At 47.5% G+C, this 19,947-nt stretch overlaps 1 protein-coding gene and 1 long non-coding RNA gene across 3 annotated transcripts in view; one reads left to right on the forward strand and one right to left on the reverse strand.

Annotated features, from left to right (window-relative positions):
- The window catches only part of LOC146783064 (uncharacterized), a 486,434-nt gene that overhangs the window by 20,262 nt on the left and 446,225 nt on the right, over positions 1–19,947 (forward strand). The window lies entirely within an intron of this gene.
- CLDN15 (claudin 15) overlaps positions 6,124–19,947 on the reverse strand; it is a 222,380-nt gene continuing 208,556 nt past the window's right edge. For both annotated transcript variants that reach the window (XM_085639813.1, XM_085639812.1), the window contains 2 exons: positions 9,518–9,628; positions 6,124–7,334 (listed from right to left, as the gene is read on the reverse strand). In XM_085639813.1, coding sequence (XP_085495939.1) covers positions 7,211–7,334; positions 9,518–9,628 — 235 coding nt within the window. In that variant the 3' untranslated portion in view covers positions 6,124–7,210. The remainder of the gene's footprint in view (positions 7,335–9,517; positions 9,629–19,947) is intronic.

Here is a 19,947-nt window from a genome sequence, read left to right on the forward strand (position 1 = left end):
CATTCCTCCCTCACACTCAGCTCTGCACTATTATTACATCACCCATGCTGCATGCCTTCCTTGGCGTGCGCCTGGTATACTTTCATTCTGCATGGATTTCTGACTGTATGTGTTCCACACTGTTTTCTCCAGTTGCACCTGGAGCTCAACCTGTGGGGAAGTATTTGCCATACTAACAATAAATCTACATTTTATTTCAAAATTAGACTTTGGATCATTTTAATAGCTCTTTTTTTATATGTGTCATTTTCCGGAATAACTCCTTAGGTATTGAAGCTCAGAGCCTTGCCTGCACAGAGAGAGCGCTGAGGGATATCCAATCACAATTACAGGTACCGTTAGCCAACTGAATGTCACGGCACTTGAAATATCTTTTCGCCTTGTAGAATGTCACTATGTTCCGCAGACCTCACTGACCAGCATAGTGATGGGACAGATGCTGCGGAGTCCTCTGTCTTTGTTTTTGTTTGTATCCCATCCAGTGCTTAATTTGTGCCAGTGTTTGCCAGTGCTTAGCACCGGCACATATTTGTAAATACTGGCACTAATAGTGACAGTCTACCACATGATGGCGCTGTCTGCCTGTTTTTGAGCAGACCTCATCAACAGCATGTTCGATATACTTTATAAAAGAATAAAAGCTACGGGCACAGACATTATTTAGAGCGCTGAATGACCAGGAAGTTACAAAATGCAAGGCTTGTCTTGTGCGATGGTTTGGGAGTGCCCTCAGGGACCCTGGCAGTGACAATCATGGTGGCCTCCTGTAAAGGTTTGTATCACGTACTTGTTCCATACGTAATGTACTTATTGTTGAAGTTCCTTCTTGCTTTTCATTACTGTGACACATTCTGTATGACAAACTCACCTGTTCTTTGCTCGTGGCGTGTACATGATCATGTTTGAAAGTGCATCGCTCGTGATGTTGATCTTCAATGAAGCATGTCAGTTGTTGGACAGACATTGGCTGCCCCTGCTTCGTTGAGGACAGACGCACTCCCGAGGTGAAGCTGTTGTATCTAATAAACTTACCTTGGATTTGTATTTCTTCATTGTCTACTCATCCTTTGGACCTACAATCCGGCACTTTACATTTGGCGACGAGTTGCCGCAGCTTTTCTACTATTTTTGTGCACTTGGCTCTTTTCTCTGCTTGCCAGCCTTCTTGCACCGATGACCTCCTATTCTATTACAGGACCGGAGGCTTCGGATTATGCTTCTCTTTCTTTTATTTGCTACTCACAGCAGCCAATGAAAATCTTTTTGTATACAAATAAAACTACATTTCCCATGATGCTTGTCCATTCATCACATCCTGTACAGCCCAATAAGAGCCACCGTATCCTGTTTCTTCTCCTCTTTCTTTGCTGCTCACTCAGGAAGTTAAGTGCTCAGAACATTATGTTGTGCCTTATGTCTCTTTTGACTGTTAAATTGTTATTGACGATGTTGCAATTATGTTTGCGTTTATATCGCGCTAGGTTGACTATTTGTGTTTAAGTATGTGCACGTTTTGGTGCTGTGGGCAATTATATCTTCCTTTTCAGGTTGCGCTATAACCATATGTTTCCCGCTTTAGCGCTCTCTGGCGCTATCGTTATCAGCCTGCGGGCGTCTTGACAGGCTCCCGCTGGGAGCAGCGGGATCTGTGAAGCGATCCCGCTAGAAACAGTGCATTGCGATTACCGCGGGCGGCCCCATCGGGCGTTGCTTCATTCCCCGCTGGCCTGCGGGCGTCTTTAGGGGCTCCCGCTGGGAGCGGTTTCCTCTGTGGTGCGCTCCTGCTCGGAGCAAGATAGTTAGTTGACACTGGCGGCCCGATCGAGTTTCGCTTTACTCCCTGCTGGTCCCAGAGTACCGCGCCACCATTTTATTACCTAAATGCGCTACTCGCGCTTTGTTCTACGCTCATAGATCGATTAGATTTTATTACTTAATGCGCTATTCGCTCTTTGTTTTTCGCTTACTTTGTCTGTTCACCACAGGGAGCATAGCACAAGGTGTTTCACGAGTGAGATGGAATAGCGCAGCACATTAAAGTATCATCAATGTGACCAGACAACCAGGGTTCGAGTACCCGGGTTGATAAAAGCAAGTTGTAACAAACCCTTAATTGCTTGAATGGATAAAACCAGCAATAGTTTGTGAAAGTTATTTCTAGCTCCCATTATTTATACTATATATATTAAACGTTTTACGGCAGCGTTTGGACTTAAGGAAAGTTTCTTTGATTTCCCGCCTATGTCGGGACAAAAATGGACATTGCGGCCTGCTTGGCCAACTTCATTCAAGCTCCGCTGGGACTAGTGGTACCGCGCTGCCTGCGGCAGCAATCATTGGGTGTTCTAACTCGCTGAGGCTCCCCTCATTGGCCAGACGTGCCCAGAAAGTAATTCAAAAAGGAGCTCTAGAGGGAAAACGTGCCAGAACACCCTCCACTCAATCAATATTTTAACAACAAAGAACTGGCAACCAACGGCACACTTCACTTTGTTCAGGACTGGGAAGAGGAAAGATAATTTTATCAAAAACCTCCATCACCTATGTAATATCTTGGTGTAACCCAATCCAACGTGCCACATATTCTAAAAATCTAAAGAACGGTGATGGATCAAACCCAGATCTGTTGACTGGGTGTGAGTGTTTGATTGGTTCTGATGCTCCGTCCATCACCACCCCCTTTTGTACCGCTTCGTACATGCTCTTAGGCCATTGAAAAGTTCAGGAGATTTATCTGGGGCACACAGTTTGATCTTTACAGTGATCATAAACCCCTTTTACACCTGCTTAATGGAAATGGGACTGGCAAGGCTTTCGCCAGACTTGTTCATATTCTGTCAAGGTTACATGAGTATAATTTTGTCATAAAGCATATTCCTGGAGGACACAATATTAGAGCTGACTGTCTCTGTAGATTTTATTATCTTACTATTGGGGTTCTATAAGAAGGAATTATAACCATCCACGGTACCACTCCATATCATCAAAACCCACGAAAGACCAGCTGTAGTCAGGTCCACCTTCAATTGGAGGCTACTAGTCAACATCCCCCTTTGAAAAGTCCTTTAGTGACAGGTCACAGGACTCCGAGAGTCCTGCCACAATGGATTGCGGCAGGAGACAGGAGACTCAGAGTCCTGGTACCACTGATCAATGCCAAATCAGTTAAAGTATGGTATTTTCTTTATGATGTATCCACTGGTGACACTAATAAAGGATGGACTTTGTCTATCCAGGAGATAGTTTTAACCCACCTTCTGACTTTTTTTGCACTCTGACCCTCACTCTGACCTACAATTGATGACTAAAAACACCTCACGCTCCTCTCCTGCGGGAGAATTTTAGCCCACACTGTGTGCCTTGCGGTCACAGTGTGCAAGAGGGAACCCAATGATGAAGCATGTCACTTTACCTTATTGTCCTTATTAATTATTATTCAAAATGGGTTGAGTTTGAATTTTGTGACCCACCTAATGCCTTCTCAGTGATTACTTTTTTGGGGAGTGTGTCAATCCGAAGGTTCTCCCAGAGAAATTGTTACTGACAATGTCACACATTTTTGTTCTACTTTAATGCAAGATTTATTAATTGCACATGAAATAAAGCATCTTAAAGTTGCATTATATTCCCCTTCATCCAATGGACTCGTAGAAAGGATAAACAGGTTTATTAAACAAGGAATACAATCCGCCCTGGCTTGCAATCTCCCCGTTGAACCTTTTCTTAGAAAGAAAATGTGGTCATATATTATTACTCCTCATACCACCACAGGTATTTCACCTTCAGACTTCTTAAAAAAAGAGACCCCAACAGAAGTTTTTGTCCTGGTTGGAATAAGCTTTTAAAGAGAAGTGACAAGTTTTGTTTGGCTTGCCAGGACAAGCACAACATGCAGAAAAATGTTGTAGCTCAACAAAAAGTTCAAAAGAAACATTTTGAGTCTACATGTTCCGTTGCCTTATGTGACTTTCAAATTGGAGACTGGGTTTTGGTTAAGAATCCTAATAGAGTTAAGAAAGGTGCCTCTAAGTTTTCTTTACTTGTTCAAGTTCTCAAGACATCCAAAGGTGCACTCTTTTCGGACAAAAAAGGGTGGTGGCATACGAGAGTTTTGGTCAAGTTGTCTCCCGAATAGGCTACTAAAATTCTTACCTCTAAGTGTACCCTTGCTGAGGAAAATTCTGAAATTGGTCATGTTACTTCCTCTCAACCCACATCTTCTTTTTCTGGTTCTCACAGAGCACATCATAATTGCTCCATACCTGTTATGTTTAAGGACTTCTCTATGTCATGGTTTACTTGTCTTTTATTTCACAGGCTTTGTTGTTCATTTTATATGGGAGGGAGATGTTGTAAAGGTTTGTATTACGTACTTGTTCCATACGTAATGTACTTATTGTTGAAGTCCCTTCTTGCTTTTCATTACTGCGACACATTCTGTATGACATACTCACCCGTTCTTTGCTCGTGGCGTGTACATGATCATGTTTGAAAGTGCATCGCTCGTGATGTCGCTCCTCAACGAAGCATGTCAGTTGTTGGACAGACATTGGCTGCCCCTGCTTCGTTGAGGACGGACGCACTCCCGCGGTGAAGCTGTTGTATCTAATGAACTTTCCTTGGATTTGTACTTCTTCATTGTCTGCTCGTCCTTTGGACCTACAACCCGGCACTTGACACCTCCTGAGAAGTATCTTGAGCCCTGGCACTTACATTATTATAAATATGGGGGCATATCAACAAGGGCTTTATCTCTGCTTTTTTAGGTTTAAAAGCCAAAAAAGCAGAGATAAAACTAGCGCCCTATCAACAACAGGGTGCTAACATGCAAATTGGCATGTTAGCACCCTTTAACTCTACGCTTCCCCTTGCATCTCTAATGAGATGCAAAGGCGGCGTTCCAGAGTAAAATAATAGTAGAAATGTCGCTAAGCGACATTTCTCCTATTATCAAGAATATCGCTAACCCTGTTAGAGACAAAAAAAGCAGCGCTAACCGCGGTTAACGCTGCTTTTTTACGTCTGGTATTTTTCTGACTTAGCCATGATATCCTATGGAAGGAGGATATCATGGCTAAGTTTGCCTGTCCCTATCAACAAGGTAACGTGAGATTATCGCTGGGTTTCCAGCGATAATCTCACGTTAGCCAGTTAGCCTGAGGATTTTTATCGCTATTGAGATAAGCGTTGCTAATAGCACGCTATCTCAGCGATAAAAATCCACGCTAGCCGGCGATAATTATCCTAGCGCTAAGTGCGCTTAGCGATAATTATCGCCGGTTGTTGTTGATATGCCCCTAAGTGCTGTCCATTATGATGCATGGGAGAAATATTAATCATGTGGGAGTAATCAGAGTCATTTTGCCAAACTCTTGGGATGTGAAATTACCAAAAATTATGTGATTACGCTGGTTGCATAATTTAGAGTGATTTGGTGTAAAAATGCCTACCACAGAAGCACAGGAACTTGGGGGCATATTAACAAGCCAGGCGATAAAATTATCGCCGTTTTAGCGGCAGAAAACTGCAGTTAAAACGGCGATAATGGGCTTGATAATATGCTCAATGGAATTCCAATTGAAGCCCATGTTAGACGTCCTTCACATTTAACATGGGTTTCAATTGGCATTCCATAGAGCATATTATCAAGCCCATTATCGCCGTTTTAGCGGCAGTTTTCTACCACTAAAGCGGCGATAATTTTATCGCCTGGCTTGTTAATATGCCCCAGAGTGCGAGCGACTGTTCTGTTGCATTTAATGCTATATTAATAGCACAAAATGCATCCTAAACGTTAATGCAGGTTTATGCTACTCGCATAATTTCACATAATCTTGTGTAATTTTGCTGTAATTTTGCGTAATTCAGATGCAGGAAGGCACTGCAGTGACGTCCACCTCTACCTATGACCTTTCCCTGCCTCTACCACTGCCCTTGGTATCTCTTTAGATGTGGTCACTGGTGGGAATGGAGAGCGACGGAAAAGAACTCCACTTCCATAGGGTTCTGCGCACAAGGTTAGTGCAGCCTGGCAGACGCCCCCGGACCTCTTGCTGGTCCCAGTCAAAAGAACTTTATAAAAACAAATATCACTGAAACAAAATAAATAGACAACCAATCGAGTTAGAAAAAAATACACAGAAATGTTTGTATTCTCTCTGCAGAAAAATCTTTGTCGAAATCACAGTCATGAGATAAGTGAAAGCTGTGCACAGTGAGCCTGTCCAGACGGCAGGTTTATCAAAAATCACAAATAAATCATGAAATGAGCAGACCTCATGGATTCCATGACAAGCGATCATACTCCAGGACTGGCGTTTTACCATTGATTTCCTATATTTCCATTCGTCTATACATTAAATATACATGTGACTAGATAGTGCAATAGGCTGAACACCAAATCAACGTTCTGTCTGCCATTGGCTTGAATATTTACACACAAAACATATCTTTACATCTAGACATCAGAGAAGAAAAGGTTTACAATACAGATCACTTCGGCACGCGCCTCTGTGGATTCAATCTTCTGGGGAACATCTGAAGCTTGGCGACCAACCAGGTCAGATGCACAACCAGGTGTTATCGCAGACCAATCAGGTAATGCTGGCATGCCGTAAGTGCATCTCCAACCTACAGTGATTCTACATACATACTGACAGTGATTATAGCAGCCCAGTAACGTCTTTACAGGAATATTGATTCTCAGAGATCAGTAAGAATCCCTCAAGAGCTCGTCCATTGGAGACCAGTCACCGCTTCTTATTGGTCGTCATCATACAACTGTATCCAGGGTGCAGAGGAAGAGGCGGGCACTGGGTGATCCAGCACATAGAAAGGTTGTTGGAAAGTGATCACCCAGCAGTTGATGTCAAACAAAGAGAACATGTGAGAGGACTTCCAAACAAGTGCTTCAGAGTTCAATCCTCTCCCGGAAAATATTCCGGGTAAGGAATTTTCTGCGAGCAAAGTACACCTGGGGTCTTCGTGGACACATTCTTAGGTGAGAGTGGCCAGGTGCAGGCTGGTGTGAAAGAAATCAGATTTTCTTGAGATATTAGTGCCTCTGAAGGGTGCTTATGGCAGGGATAGGGTTAACCTGTCCATAAGGCTGGTTGGAAAATCTCCAAATTTTCAGACCGCCATGTCCACCTTGCTGTCACTCTTAGTGCAGGAGCATCTGCGCTCTGGCTCAGCGTCCAGCCTCAGTACGTTAGACATAAGCGTTCTTCCCATATTTGCAGATGCTTGTGTTAGAGTCGTATCGCGGGAGAGCAATTTGCGGCGCTGTCTTTGCGGATGTTGACGCCTTCGGGGCCTGGTACTGGTAGTTGTAGCTAAGGAGAATACAAAGGAGAGTATTAGGTTGAGTTAATGATTTTTGAAGACATGATTTGTGCCCCCCTTTACTACCTTTTTATATTAAATATCAAAGGTTTCTTCAGCTCCACAGAAAAAGCTAAGGTTTATGGGTCACCCAACAGAGGACAATGGTGCTACTCCTGCTCTGTGGCCCTAGGAGCCACCAGCAAGACCCTTTGTATGTGCACAAGGGGAAGGGGGCTGCTCAAAAGCAGCACTTCAAGGAGTTGTGGGGAGCCCCCTTGTGCTTTGAGTGCAATTGAGCACAGGGAACCTGGCAGATGCCGCCACCCCGACTTTGAGTCCCCACACCGACTACCCAGCAGTGCATTCCCCAAGGGGTCTGAAGCCCACACACTCATGGCTGGACTCACCATTCCATCCATCTGGTAATCCCCTAAGTATGCTGAAGGCTTGGGGGCTGTTTTCAGAGGTGGAGGGGCTACCATGAACCCACCATGCTCCATGGCCACACTCTAGCTGCTATCTCCTGTAGTGTGGGGCTGTTCTGAACATGTTTTACATGGCTGATTTTGGTTTCCACTCTGGTCCTGGCCTAAAGATAGTCCCTTGCAATGTACATACATTAAACTGAATCAGTGCAAATGGAGCGGCTACACTTAACTTTTTTGAAAAATGTATTATGTGCCATTCAGTGTTCAGTAAATGTCTGTGTGGCACGTCCCCTTGAAAGATAATCACACAATGGACTTTGAAAGATCTTCCCAATACTTTTTTTTGGAAACTTAAGTCAAGTGATAACACAGTGGGTCAATCACAGTACTAATATCGGGACAGAATTCAGTAACAACTTCCAGGGGGGTTCAAGAGCTGTAGTGGATTCTGGACATGTGTTAAGGGCGCTCGACAGGACCAGTGGTCTAACCTGTATCTGGTTTAAGGCAGTATTACAGGGACAGATTCTAACAAATTGTGCACACTGTGAAAGCGGCATAAGCCAATGCTGGATAAGGTGTAAACACAATATAACATTGGGTGTTGTGAGACCCTGCCATTATCTGCACCAATTTCAGACCACCAAAGAGACTGGTTTTGGTGACTTTGATTACCCTCTCATAAACAACAATCATTGTCATATTTCACATTCGCTATCAGATCTGCATTTGTCGCAGCTTTATGAAAGTTGTCAAGGACGGATCCATTGCGTCTCATCCCCTTCTGCCAAAACAGATCTGCGCCAGTTTGATTCTTAAAGATGCTTACGGTAATCTACACTTTTAGGGGTCAGTTTCAGACAATTGTAATTTCCTCGTCTGTTGTATTATTGTGGTGACCATATTTAGGTAGAGAAACCATGTGCTCATACAGAGCTACCATGACTTCCATCGAGTCAAAATTCTGCCCTGTTGAGACTGTGATGGACTGACTCTGGGGTCTGACGGAAGGAGACACTGTGGTCTCTCCCAGGCTTCAAGTCAGATCGAGGCAAGAAAGCGTCTCACACCAAGGCTCTGGCGGAACCAGTAACTGACCCTAGCCACAGACAGGGGCAAGGAAGTGTCTCACACCAAGGTGCTGGTGGAACTAGTAACTGACCCTACACACAGACTGTTTCAAGGAAGTTTTCTCACACCAAGGCGCTGATGGAACCAGTAACTGACCCTAGAGACAGACGGGGCAAGAAAGTGTCTCACACTAAGGCGCTGGTGGGACCAGTAACTGACCCGAGACATGACCGGGGCAAGGAAGCGCCTCACACCAAGGCGCTTGTGGAATCAGTAACTGACCCTAGACACACACCAACACAGACCAGGGCAAGGAAGTGTCTCACACCAAGGTGGTGGTGGAACCAGTAACAGGTCCTAGAGACAGACAGAGGCAAGGAAGCATCTCACACCAAGGTGGTGGTCGAACTAGTAACAGGCCTTAAAGACAGACTGGGGCACAGAAGCATCTCACACCAAGGCTCTGGTGGAACCAGTAACTGACCCTAGACACAGACAGGGGCAAGGAAGCGTCTCACACCAAAGTGCTGGTGGGACCAGTAACTGACCCTAGAGACAGACCAGGGCAAGGAAGTGTCTCACACCAAGATGATGGTGGAACCAGTGACAGGTATTAGAGACAGACCGGGGCACGGAAGCGTCTCACACCAAGGAGCTGTTTGAACCAGCAACCAGTTCTCTGGTTCTCTTACCTTTTGACTTGCGAAACCTGAGTCTTGTACGAACAGCAGAGGAAGCCGCCTCCTACAACGTCCAGAAGAGCGCCAGACCAGCCGAGGTACAGAGCGGGTCCGATTTCATACCTGTGAAGGAAGCCGGACATGCGGTTAATCCCATCTTTCTGCACCGGTCAATTGGTTTATAATTTGCCTAAATATTTCAATATCCATCTTTATGATTATGGTTCTATGGCTGATTTATGTCTGGTTATGAAACCAAGAAATAGTTTGCATTAGATACATGCTATTTATCTTATAAATAATGCTTTGCTACATAAGAGCATTCTTTGTTTCAAAATAAAAAGAATAAACGTAAAAAATATAGTTAAAATCTGTGTGAACGGAACTTTACATGGAAAGTTCTGTGTGCCAGTAAAAGGCTCTGATCTGTAGCTGCACTCTTCTGCAGATAGCCAGTCCAGGAACTTGTCATGATCATCACCTAAGACAAAGGGGCCGATTCACAAAGAGCCTCTGCGCCTGTGGCAGAGGCTTTGCAGTCATGGCGGGATCTCCACACTCGTGGTGGAGGCTCTGCAGATATGGCAGGATTGCGCACTCGTGGCGAGATTTTCGCACTCATGGTGGGATGTTCGCACTCGTGGCGAGATCGCTGCACTCATGATGGGATCTCTGCACTCATGTGACCCCAGAGTCAGTCCATCACAGTCATGGCAGGATCTCTGTACTCATGGTGGAGGATCTGCAGTCATGGTGGGATTTTCGCACTCGTGGTGAGATCTCTGCATTCGTGGTGAGATCTCTGCACTCATGGGGGATCTCTGCACTCCTGGTGGAGGCTCCGCAGACATGGCGGGCTCTCCGCACTCATGGTGGGATCTCCGCACTCATGTGGAGATCTCTGCACTCGTGGTGGAGGCTCGGCACTTATGGCAGGATCTCCACACTTGTGGCGGAGGCTCCACACTCATGGCGGGATCTCTGCCCTTGTGGTGAAGGCTCTGCAGCCATGGTGGGACCTTCACACTTGTGGCGGAGGCTCTGCAGTGATGGCAGGATCTTCGCACCCATGGCGGACGCTCCGCAGTCATGGCGGGATCACTGCACTCGTGGTGAGATCTCAGCACTCATGTGGGGATCTCTGCACTTGTGGTTGAGGCTCTGCAGTCATGGCGGGATCTCCACACTTGTAGCGAGCTCACCACACTCATGTGGGGATCTCTATGCTCATGGTGGATGCTCCGCAGTCATGGCAGGTTCTCCGCACTCATGGTGAAGGCTCTGCAGTCATGGTGGAATATCTGCAATTGTGGTGGGATGTCCGCACTCATGGCGGAGGCTCTGCAGTCATGGCAGGATCGCCGCACTCGTGGCAGAGGCTCCACACTCATGGCAGGATCTCTGCACTTGTGGCGGAGACTCTGCAGTCGACAGGATATTTTCACTCATGGTGGGATCTCTGCACTCGTGGCAGAGGCTCCACAGTTGTGGTGGGATTTCTGCACTTGTGTCGAGATCTCTGCACTTGTGGGGGGATCTCAGTAGTTGTGGTGGGATCTCTGTGCTTGTGGTGGAGGCTCCTCAGTCATGGCGGGACTTCCGCACTTGTGGGAGAGGCTCCACAGTTGTGGTGGGATTTCTGCACTTGTGTCGAGATCTCTGCACTTGTGGGGGGATCTCGGTAGTTGTGGTGGGATCTCCACACTCAAGGCAGCGGCTCTGCAGTCATGGCAGGATTTCTGCACTCGTGGCAGGTTCTCCATACTTGTGGCAGGGCCTCCGCAGTCATGGCAGGATCATCTTCGCACTCATGCAGGGATCTTAGCAGTCGTGGAGGATGCTCTGCAGTCGTGACAGAATCTCTGCACTCATGGGGGTGATCTCCCCACTCATGGTGGGATCTCCATAGTTGTGGTGGGATCTCCCCACTCATGGCAGAGGCTCCGCAGTCATGGCAGGATCTCTGTACTCATGGTGGAGGCTCTGCCGTCATGGCAGGATCTCCGCACTTGTGGCAGAGGCTCCGCAGTCATGGTGGGATCTCCGCACTTGTGGCAGAGGCTCCACAGTTGTGGTGGGATCGCTGCACTTGTGGCGAGATCTCTGCACTCATGGCAGGATCTCTGCACTCAAGGTGGAGGCTCCACAGTCGTGGTGGGATCTCTGCACTCATGTGGGGATCCCCACACTTATGGCAGAAGCTCCACAGTGGTGGTGGGATCTTTGCACTCGTGGCAAGATCTCTATACTCATGGTGGGATCTGAGCACTCGTGGTGAGATCTCCACACTCATGGGAGGATCACCACACTCAGGGTGGAGGCTCTGTAGTCATGGCAGGATCTCCACACTCGTGGTAGGATCTCCGCAGTCATGGCAGGATCTCTAAACTCATGGTGGAGGCTCTGCAGTCGTGGTGGGATCTCGGCACTCATGGTGAGAAATCCACACTCATGGCGGGATCTCTACAATTGTGGTGGAGGCTCCACAGTCATGGTGGGATCTCTGCATTCATGGCGAGATCTCTGCACTCATGGTGAGATCTCTGCAATTGTGGTGGGAGCTCCACACTCGTGGCGGAGGCTTTGCAGCCATGGCAGGATCTCCGCACTCATGGTGGAGGCTCCGCAGTATTGGTGGGATCCCCGCACTTGTGGTGAAGGTTCCACATTTGGGGTGGGATCCCCACACTCATGGCGAGATCTCTGCAATTGTGGTGGGATCTTCACACTCATGGGAGGATCTCTGCACTTGTGGCAGAGGCTTTGTAGTCGTGGCAGGATCTCCGCCCTTGTGGCAGGATCTCTATACTTGTGACAGAGCCTCCGCAGTCATGGCAGGATCATCTTCCCACTCATGGAGGGATCTTTGCAGTCATGGTGGATGCTCTGCAGTCGTGGCAGAATCTCTGCACTCATGGGGGTAAGCTCCGCACTCATGGTGGGATCTCCGTACTTGTGGTGGGATCTCCGCACTCGTGGGGGAGGCTGTGCAGTCATGGTGGGATCTCCGTACTCGTGACAGAGGCTCCGCAGTCATGGTGGGATCTCCGCACTTGCGGCAGAGGCTCTGCAGTTGTGATGGGATCTCCACGCTTTTTGGAGAGATCTCTGTACTCATGGGGAGATCTCCACTGTCGTGGTGTGATCTCTGCACTCAAGAGGGGATCTCTGCACTTGTGGATGTGGCTCTGCAGTCATGGTAGGATTGCTGCACTTGTGGCAAGATCTCTACACTCATGGTAGGATCTCCGCACTCATGGTGTAGGCTCTGCAGTCATGGCAGGATCTCCACACTAGTGGCGGGATCTCTGCAGTCATGGCAGGATCTCTGCACTCATGGTGGAGGCTCTGCAGTCGTGATGGGATCCCGGCACTCATGGTGAGATCTCCAAACTCATGGCGGGATCTCTACAATTGTGGTGGAGGCTCTGCAGTCATGGTGGGATCTCCACACTTATGGCGGAGGATCTGCAGTCATGGCGGGATGTCTGCACTCATGGTGAGATCTCTGCACTCATGGGGGGATTGCTGCACTCATGGCAGAGGCTTCACAGTTGTGGTGGGATCTCCGCACTCATGGGAGGGATCTCTGCACTTGTGGCGAAGGCTCCACTCTCCTGGCGATATCTCTGCACTCATGAGGGGATTTCTGCACTCATGGTGGGATCTCCACACTTGTGGCAGAGGCTCCACAGTCATGGCGGGATCTCTGCACTCGTGGTGGAGGCTCTGCAGTCATGGCAGGATCTCTGCACTTGTGGCAGAGGCTCCACACACATGGCAGGATCTCTGCCCTCGCGGCAGAGGCTCTGCAGTCATGGCAGGATCTCCACACTCATGGTGGGATCTCCACACTCATGGTGGGATCTCTGCACTCGTGGTGGAGGCTTCACAGTAATGGCAGGATCTCTGCACTCATGGCAGAGGATCCACAGTCATGGTGCGATCTCTGCGCTTGTGGTGGAGGCTCCGCAGTCATGGTGGGACTTCCGCACTTGTGGCAGAGGCTCCACAGTTGTGATGGGATCTCCGCACTCATGGCAAGATCTCTGCACTCATGGTAGGGGCTCCACATTGATGGTGAGATCCCCGCACTTATGGCAAGATCTCTGCACTCATGGGGAGATCTCTGCACTCGTGGCAGAGGCTTCGCAGTCATGGCAGGATCTCTGCACTCGTGGTTGAGGCTCTGCAGCCATGGCAGGATCTCCGCACTCGTGGTTGAGGCTCTGCAGTCATGGCGAGATCTCCACATTCATGGTGAAGGCTTAGCAGTCATGGTGAGATCTCCGCACTAATGGTGAGATCTCCGCACTCATGTGGGGATCTCCGCACACGTGGTTGAGGCTCTGCAGTCATGGCGCGGTCTCTGCACTCGTGGTGAGATCGCCACACTCATGGTGGAGGCTTCTCAGTCATGGTGGGATCTCTGCACTCATGGCAAGATCTCCGCACTCATGTGGGGATCTCTGCACTCGTGGTGGGGGCTCAACAGAGGTGGTGGGATCTCCGCACTCATGGCAAGATCTCTGCACTCATGGTGGAGGCTACACAGTGGTCGTGGGCTCTCCGCACTCGTTATGTTATGTTATGTTATGGGAAGTTGATTTATTATGCGCACAGCTGCTCCAGCCAAGGAGCGTCCCGGCGCAAAGACAAGGAGGAACACAACACAGCAAACAATGCCACCCAAAATAAACAGCTAAAACAAGAAGGTCTTTATCGCTCTACGGAAGGAAAGCAGATCGTCTAACTGTCGGATTTCAACTGGGAGGGTGTTCCAAGTTAGTGCAGCTTTCACGCTGAAGGAACGACCCCCCATCCGACAGAGTCGAAATCTAGGGACCACAGCAAGGGCCTGGCCCTGAGAACGGAGGCTACGAGTGGGGACATAAAAGGAAAGGAGATTGGACAAAATTTCAGGGCCGATACCTCTAAGTATCTTAAAAGCCAAGCAGAGGACCTTGAAAAGAATACGCTTCCTTACAGGGAGCCAATGCAAGGATCGAAGGACATTCGCCATTGGGCAAAATCTGGGCAGGCCAACAATGGCTCTAGCCGCAGCATTTTGAACCCGCTGAAGGCGAGTTAGCTTAGCCTGATTCGCCCCAACCAGAAGAGAGCTAGCGTAGTCCAGGCGAGAGATGATAGTAGCCTGGACTACAAGCTGTCTGGTAGGGGCATCAAAGTATACTGGTCTGAGACCTCTTAATAGGCCGAAACAACAAGCTGCTGTTTTTTTAGTATGTCCTGCGAAGGAAAGGCCGGCGTCCAACCAGACCCCCAGATTTTTTACCTCCGACACAGGGGTCGGAGAGGGGCCCAGCTCAGAAGGCCACCACTGATCACCCCAAAGCTCTACTCCCTTCCCAACAACCATCACCTCTGTTTTTGTGGCATTAAGCTGGAGACAGTTTTCTGTCAACCAGCAAGATCTCTTTACTCAGGGGATCTCTGCACTTGTGGTGGATGCTGCACAGTCATGGTGGGATCTCAGCACTCATGTTGGAGGCTCTGCAGTCGTGGTGGGATCTCCGCACTCGTGGAGAGATCTCCGCACTCATGGGGGATCTCCGCACTCATGGTGGGATCTCTGCAATTGTGGTGAGATCTCCACACTTGTGGCGAGATCTCTACACTCATGGGGTATCTCTGCACTTGTGGTGGTGGCTCTGCAGTCATGGTGGATCTTCACACCCATGGCGGGATTCCCGCAGTCATGGCAGGATCTCCGCACTCATGGCGTAAGCTCCGCAGTCTTTGCGGGATCTCCATACTTGTGGAAGAAGCTCTGCAGTCATGATGGGATCTCCGCAGTCATGACATGATCTCCACACTGGTGGCGAGATCTCCGCACTCATGGGAGGATCTCTGCCCTCGTGGAGGAGGCTCCACAGTAATGGCGGGATCTCCACACTGGTGGCGGAGGCTCCGCAGTCATGGTGTGATCTCTGCACTCATGGGGGAGGCTCCGCAATCACGGTGGGATCTGTGCACTCGTGGCGGAAACTCCACAGTCATGGTGGAATCTTTGTACTCATGGCAGAGGCTCCGCAATCACGGTTGGATCCCTGCACTCATGGCAGAGGCTCTACAGTCATGGCGGGATCTCCGCACGCATAGAAAAGAACTCTCTGAGTGTGCAGGTCATTAGGTATTTACTTCTTTGGGAGTTTGATTTTTAAAAACGAAAACTTTGTTAAAGTTTGTTGAACAGCTGTCAAAACCGATGGCAGCCATCCACCAAACGTTTTGTGCCTTGACAAGAACCACCATGATGGCAGTGCCTGTCACGGTGTAGAGCTCACAGTTGGGCTGGAGGGGCCCTCTGCATTTGGCAGATTGTAGACTGTCAGTGTGGTAGACATAATGTCCTTCGCCACCTTGATGGACTGTACTTTGTCTGCTAAACTCTAGATCAGCCCCTCAGCCTGGCCGCTCCCCCTCAATACATGATTGAGGGGGAGCACTCTTTGGTTCTGATTGAAAGGACTTGATTGTGGAAACAGGTTGGACCCTCCCTCGTAGCCCCAATGTTTTCAAATACTTGATCTGCCAAGAGCAGCCTTCCCTTCTTGGTGATTTAAATATAGTTTATCTCTAGCCAATGAGTGAAGACTTTATACAGACAAGTAAAGGAGGAGTGTCCAAGCAGTGGTAAGTAAAGGTCGGGAACAAGCCTGGAAGAGATAGCCTGCAAACAGCAAATAAGTGATGGTTAGTATGGAGCACGTCACAGCTGTTGAACATGTCAAGGTCTTGTTTCTGTCTGAGGACTCTTTCCTGGGGGGCATTTCACTGATTTGGACAATTTTATGGGTATTTTATGGTAGTTGTGAGGGAGTTGTTTTATAACTAATGGGCATTTGTGAAAGTATTTTGTAACTCATGGTCATTTTGTGGAGGCTATTGTAGGAATGATGATCATTTTGTTGAGGTTATTTTATTTCATTTTGTTGAGGTTATTTTATTTCATTTTGTGGAGGTTATTTTATTTCACTTTGTGGAGGTCATTTTATGACTGATGGTCTTTTTGTGGAGGTTATTTTTTAGCCGATGGTCATTTTGTGGACGTTGTTTTATGACTCATGGCCATTTTGTGGAGATTACTTTATTTCACTTTGTGGAGGTTATTTTATGACTCTTAGTAATCTTGTGGAGATTACTTTACAGCTGATGGTCATTTTGTGGAGGTTATTTTATAACTCATGGTCATTTTGTGGAGGTTCTTGTATATTTGATGATCATTTTGTGGACGTTGTTTTATGATGAATGGTCATTTTGTGTAGATTATTTTAGAACTCACTGTGATTTTGTGGACTTCATTTTACAGAGGTTATTTTATGGTCGATAGTAATTTTGTGGATGTTATTTTATGACAAATGATCATTTTGAGGAGGTTATTTTATGACTCGTGGTCATTTTGTGGAAGTTATGTTATAGCCGATGGTCATTTTGTGGATGTTTTTGTATGACCAATGAACATTTTGTGGACATTATTTTATGGCTGATAGGAATTTTTGTGGAGGTTATTTTATGACTCATGGTTACTTTGTATAGATTATTTTATGATTGATGGTCATTTTGTTGAGGTGTTAGAATAGAAAAATTAATGTTTGCATATTGTTCTATGTATGATAGCATTCGCGGCGCCATTTTCTATGTCAGCGACATTTTGGGTTATAATCGAAACTTATCCTTCGTCATTTCTGAGAAGAGGCCTCAGTTAGGTCTCATTTCCCCGAGACCGGGATTCACCTCACTAATGAATATGCTGTTCTTATTAGCGCATACCTTTTACACTAGATAGAGGCCTTCTCCCACTTGTCTAGTGGCGGGCACTGGCAGAGCGACCTTGAGTAGTAGAAAGTGTGTGCCCTGCCTTAGAATAGAAACTTATTCTTTGTACTTTACTGTCTTGCTGCATCTGCTTGGAAAATTCCACAGTGGGCGTGCCTTCATTGGTTCTGAAATGTACATAATGTATCTTTATGCTTGCTGATGTGAGTCCCTCTTTAGGACTCCTAAGCGACTGGGCAGACTGAGTGTACCTGAATAAACAGATATTGGTTTGTATTCTCTACTGTCTGACCGACTCTTCATTTGGTATGGAAGGCTGAGAGGTGGTCGTGAGTGACCCAGGTGACCCTAATCGTGCCACTTCCTTCACTCGGCGCCTGAAAAGGGACTGTTCCGGGTGAATGACCCAACCCCTTTCGCGACGGGTGGGAGGTCGAGGCCATCGATGGGTCGGACTGACGGTTCTGGGATCCCTTTACAAGGAGCACTGATTGCTTGCAGCTGCCCCTTCCATCCTGCCGGATGGTGCCTCACCCAGCGATCATCCCGACTGGAGTCCTAAACGGCAAAACCCTTAGAACTGACCATTTGGTCTGAAGAGTCGGCAGTAGAGAATTAGTTCGCTTGACCTGCATATATCAGGTGAGTTTGTTTTGGTTCTTTGTGGATATTGTACCATTTTGGTTTGACTTTGGTACAGTCTGAGAACCGTCTTTGGGATAAAAGCATTTGCAATTGCTTTGCCAGGCATAAATAGGGAACTTGTTTTATTTTGAGAATGGCTGGTATCATTAAACTGTTTTCTTTGTGCTGTCGCTGTTGTTCTGCAGATGCTCGATTAGAAGAAGCTCAGCGGGCGCCTCGAGAAGGCACTCCTAATTTTGAGATGTATATGAAACATGGTCTTGGCCCTATTATGTGTAGTACATTATGGCACAAATATACGAGGGACAATGCCGAGTTGCAGTGGTTGTTGACGGGCAATTTCGATGAACAAAAGATTGGGTATTTACAGGAATAGTTGTTCAAGAGACTAAGTAGACAGTCTATGTTTGACTCTTATTTTTTTTTTTTAGAGTTTTATATAGCGCGAACTAAATCCGAGACATTGGGTAGCAGAGCGCTTTACATAGCACCAGTTTTGTTACAGAAGGACACATTCATTTTTGTAAGGCATGGGGAGATTAAGTGATTTGTCCAGAATCACAGGATGTTGAGCGTAGTTGCTGAGCCTCGAACCCGGTTCCCCATCTTCGAGGGCGACCGCTCTAGCCGTAAGGCTACAGCCTCTCCCCATTCTCTCAGAACGTGTCAGAAAGCAGCTAGGCAGAGACGACTGAAGGCGGAGAAAGAGGCATGGAAAAGGAAGATGCAGACACTGACTCAGAAAGCTTCAGCATATGATAGAGGAAAAAAAGAGAAGGGAGTTGAATGCGAAGATAGGAGATTTCGATTGCATGTTGATAAATCATATGTGGCCCAGGAGGAAACTGATACTTTGGTGGAAGAATTGTTAGGCACCCGCCACCTGCCCTTATATGCCTCGCAAATGATATATACCACTGTCCCTGTGCCATCACAGTTGCCTGTTACAGCTGTTCCCACTGTCCCTGTATCTACTGCTGTCCTCTCCATGGCTGTGGCATCGGCTCTTCCTCCTCCTTCTTTGCCCTCGCCGTCTGTCGCAACTGTGACTGTTAGCGCACCTATCACACCTATTGTCTCGGCATCCCTGTCTCCAGTTCTTTCTCCTGCAGCGCACCCATCTGCGACGATCCTACCCGGTGCTTCTGTTGCTTCTCCATTTTTGATGGTTCATTTTCCAGCATTATTGAGTGCTGAGACACCAACATGTGGATTTGAGGATAGAGATTTGACAAAATTTAGTGAGCGTAAGGGCCCTTTTGTACGGTCTGCGGTGGGGGATGAAGAGAAGAAGGTAGTAGCTAATCAGGCTGTGCAGTGGGGTCGTAATCCCATCTATAGTGTGGAGGATATTTGGGAAGTAATGAGAGATTATGAGCCTTTTGTACAGCAGCACACCCTTAAGCATATGTCCGCTACGTTAATTAGTCCCTGGCAGCAACATTTTGGGGATGATGCACCGCAAATTTGATTTGATAGTAAAGATTGCGTGCATGCTGGTGGTATGGAGCTTGGCCAGGTTTTCGCGAATGTGGCCACATTGGTTGCTTATAGAGGCAGGTTGCATGAGAAGAGTCCTACGCCAGTGTCTCAGTTTCCAATGTGAGAGCCTCACCCTATATATCACCCAGAGATACCAGAGTTAACGGATCGGCTTGGTAATGTTACTGGAGCGGATATAGCGGCCTGTTTCCAGGAGCAATGGGTTTATACTCCGTGGAAACGTAGCGAGGTTTTATCCCTTAAAGCTCATTTGCCTGATCCTGGAAAAAATCGAACTGTTTATGATAAAGCATTGACTGAAGTTGCCTCTTCCACTGTAATGACCCTCGCTGACATTGAACTGATCTTTGGTCTCCTTGTTCCGGTTGATATATCGAGACAGGTTCATACTCAGGACCATGTTGCGGAGCTGGGTGGTACATGGGATGTGATTAAAGGATGAGATCAGGAAAGAAAGCCAGACGATGAGCCCCGAGCAGAGATACTTGCTTTGC

Source organism: Triturus cristatus, chromosome 12 (genome assembly GCF_964204655.1).
Source record: "Triturus cristatus chromosome 12, aTriCri1.1, whole genome shotgun sequence".
Classification (NCBI taxonomy): domain Eukaryota; kingdom Metazoa; phylum Chordata; class Amphibia; order Caudata; family Salamandridae; genus Triturus; species Triturus cristatus.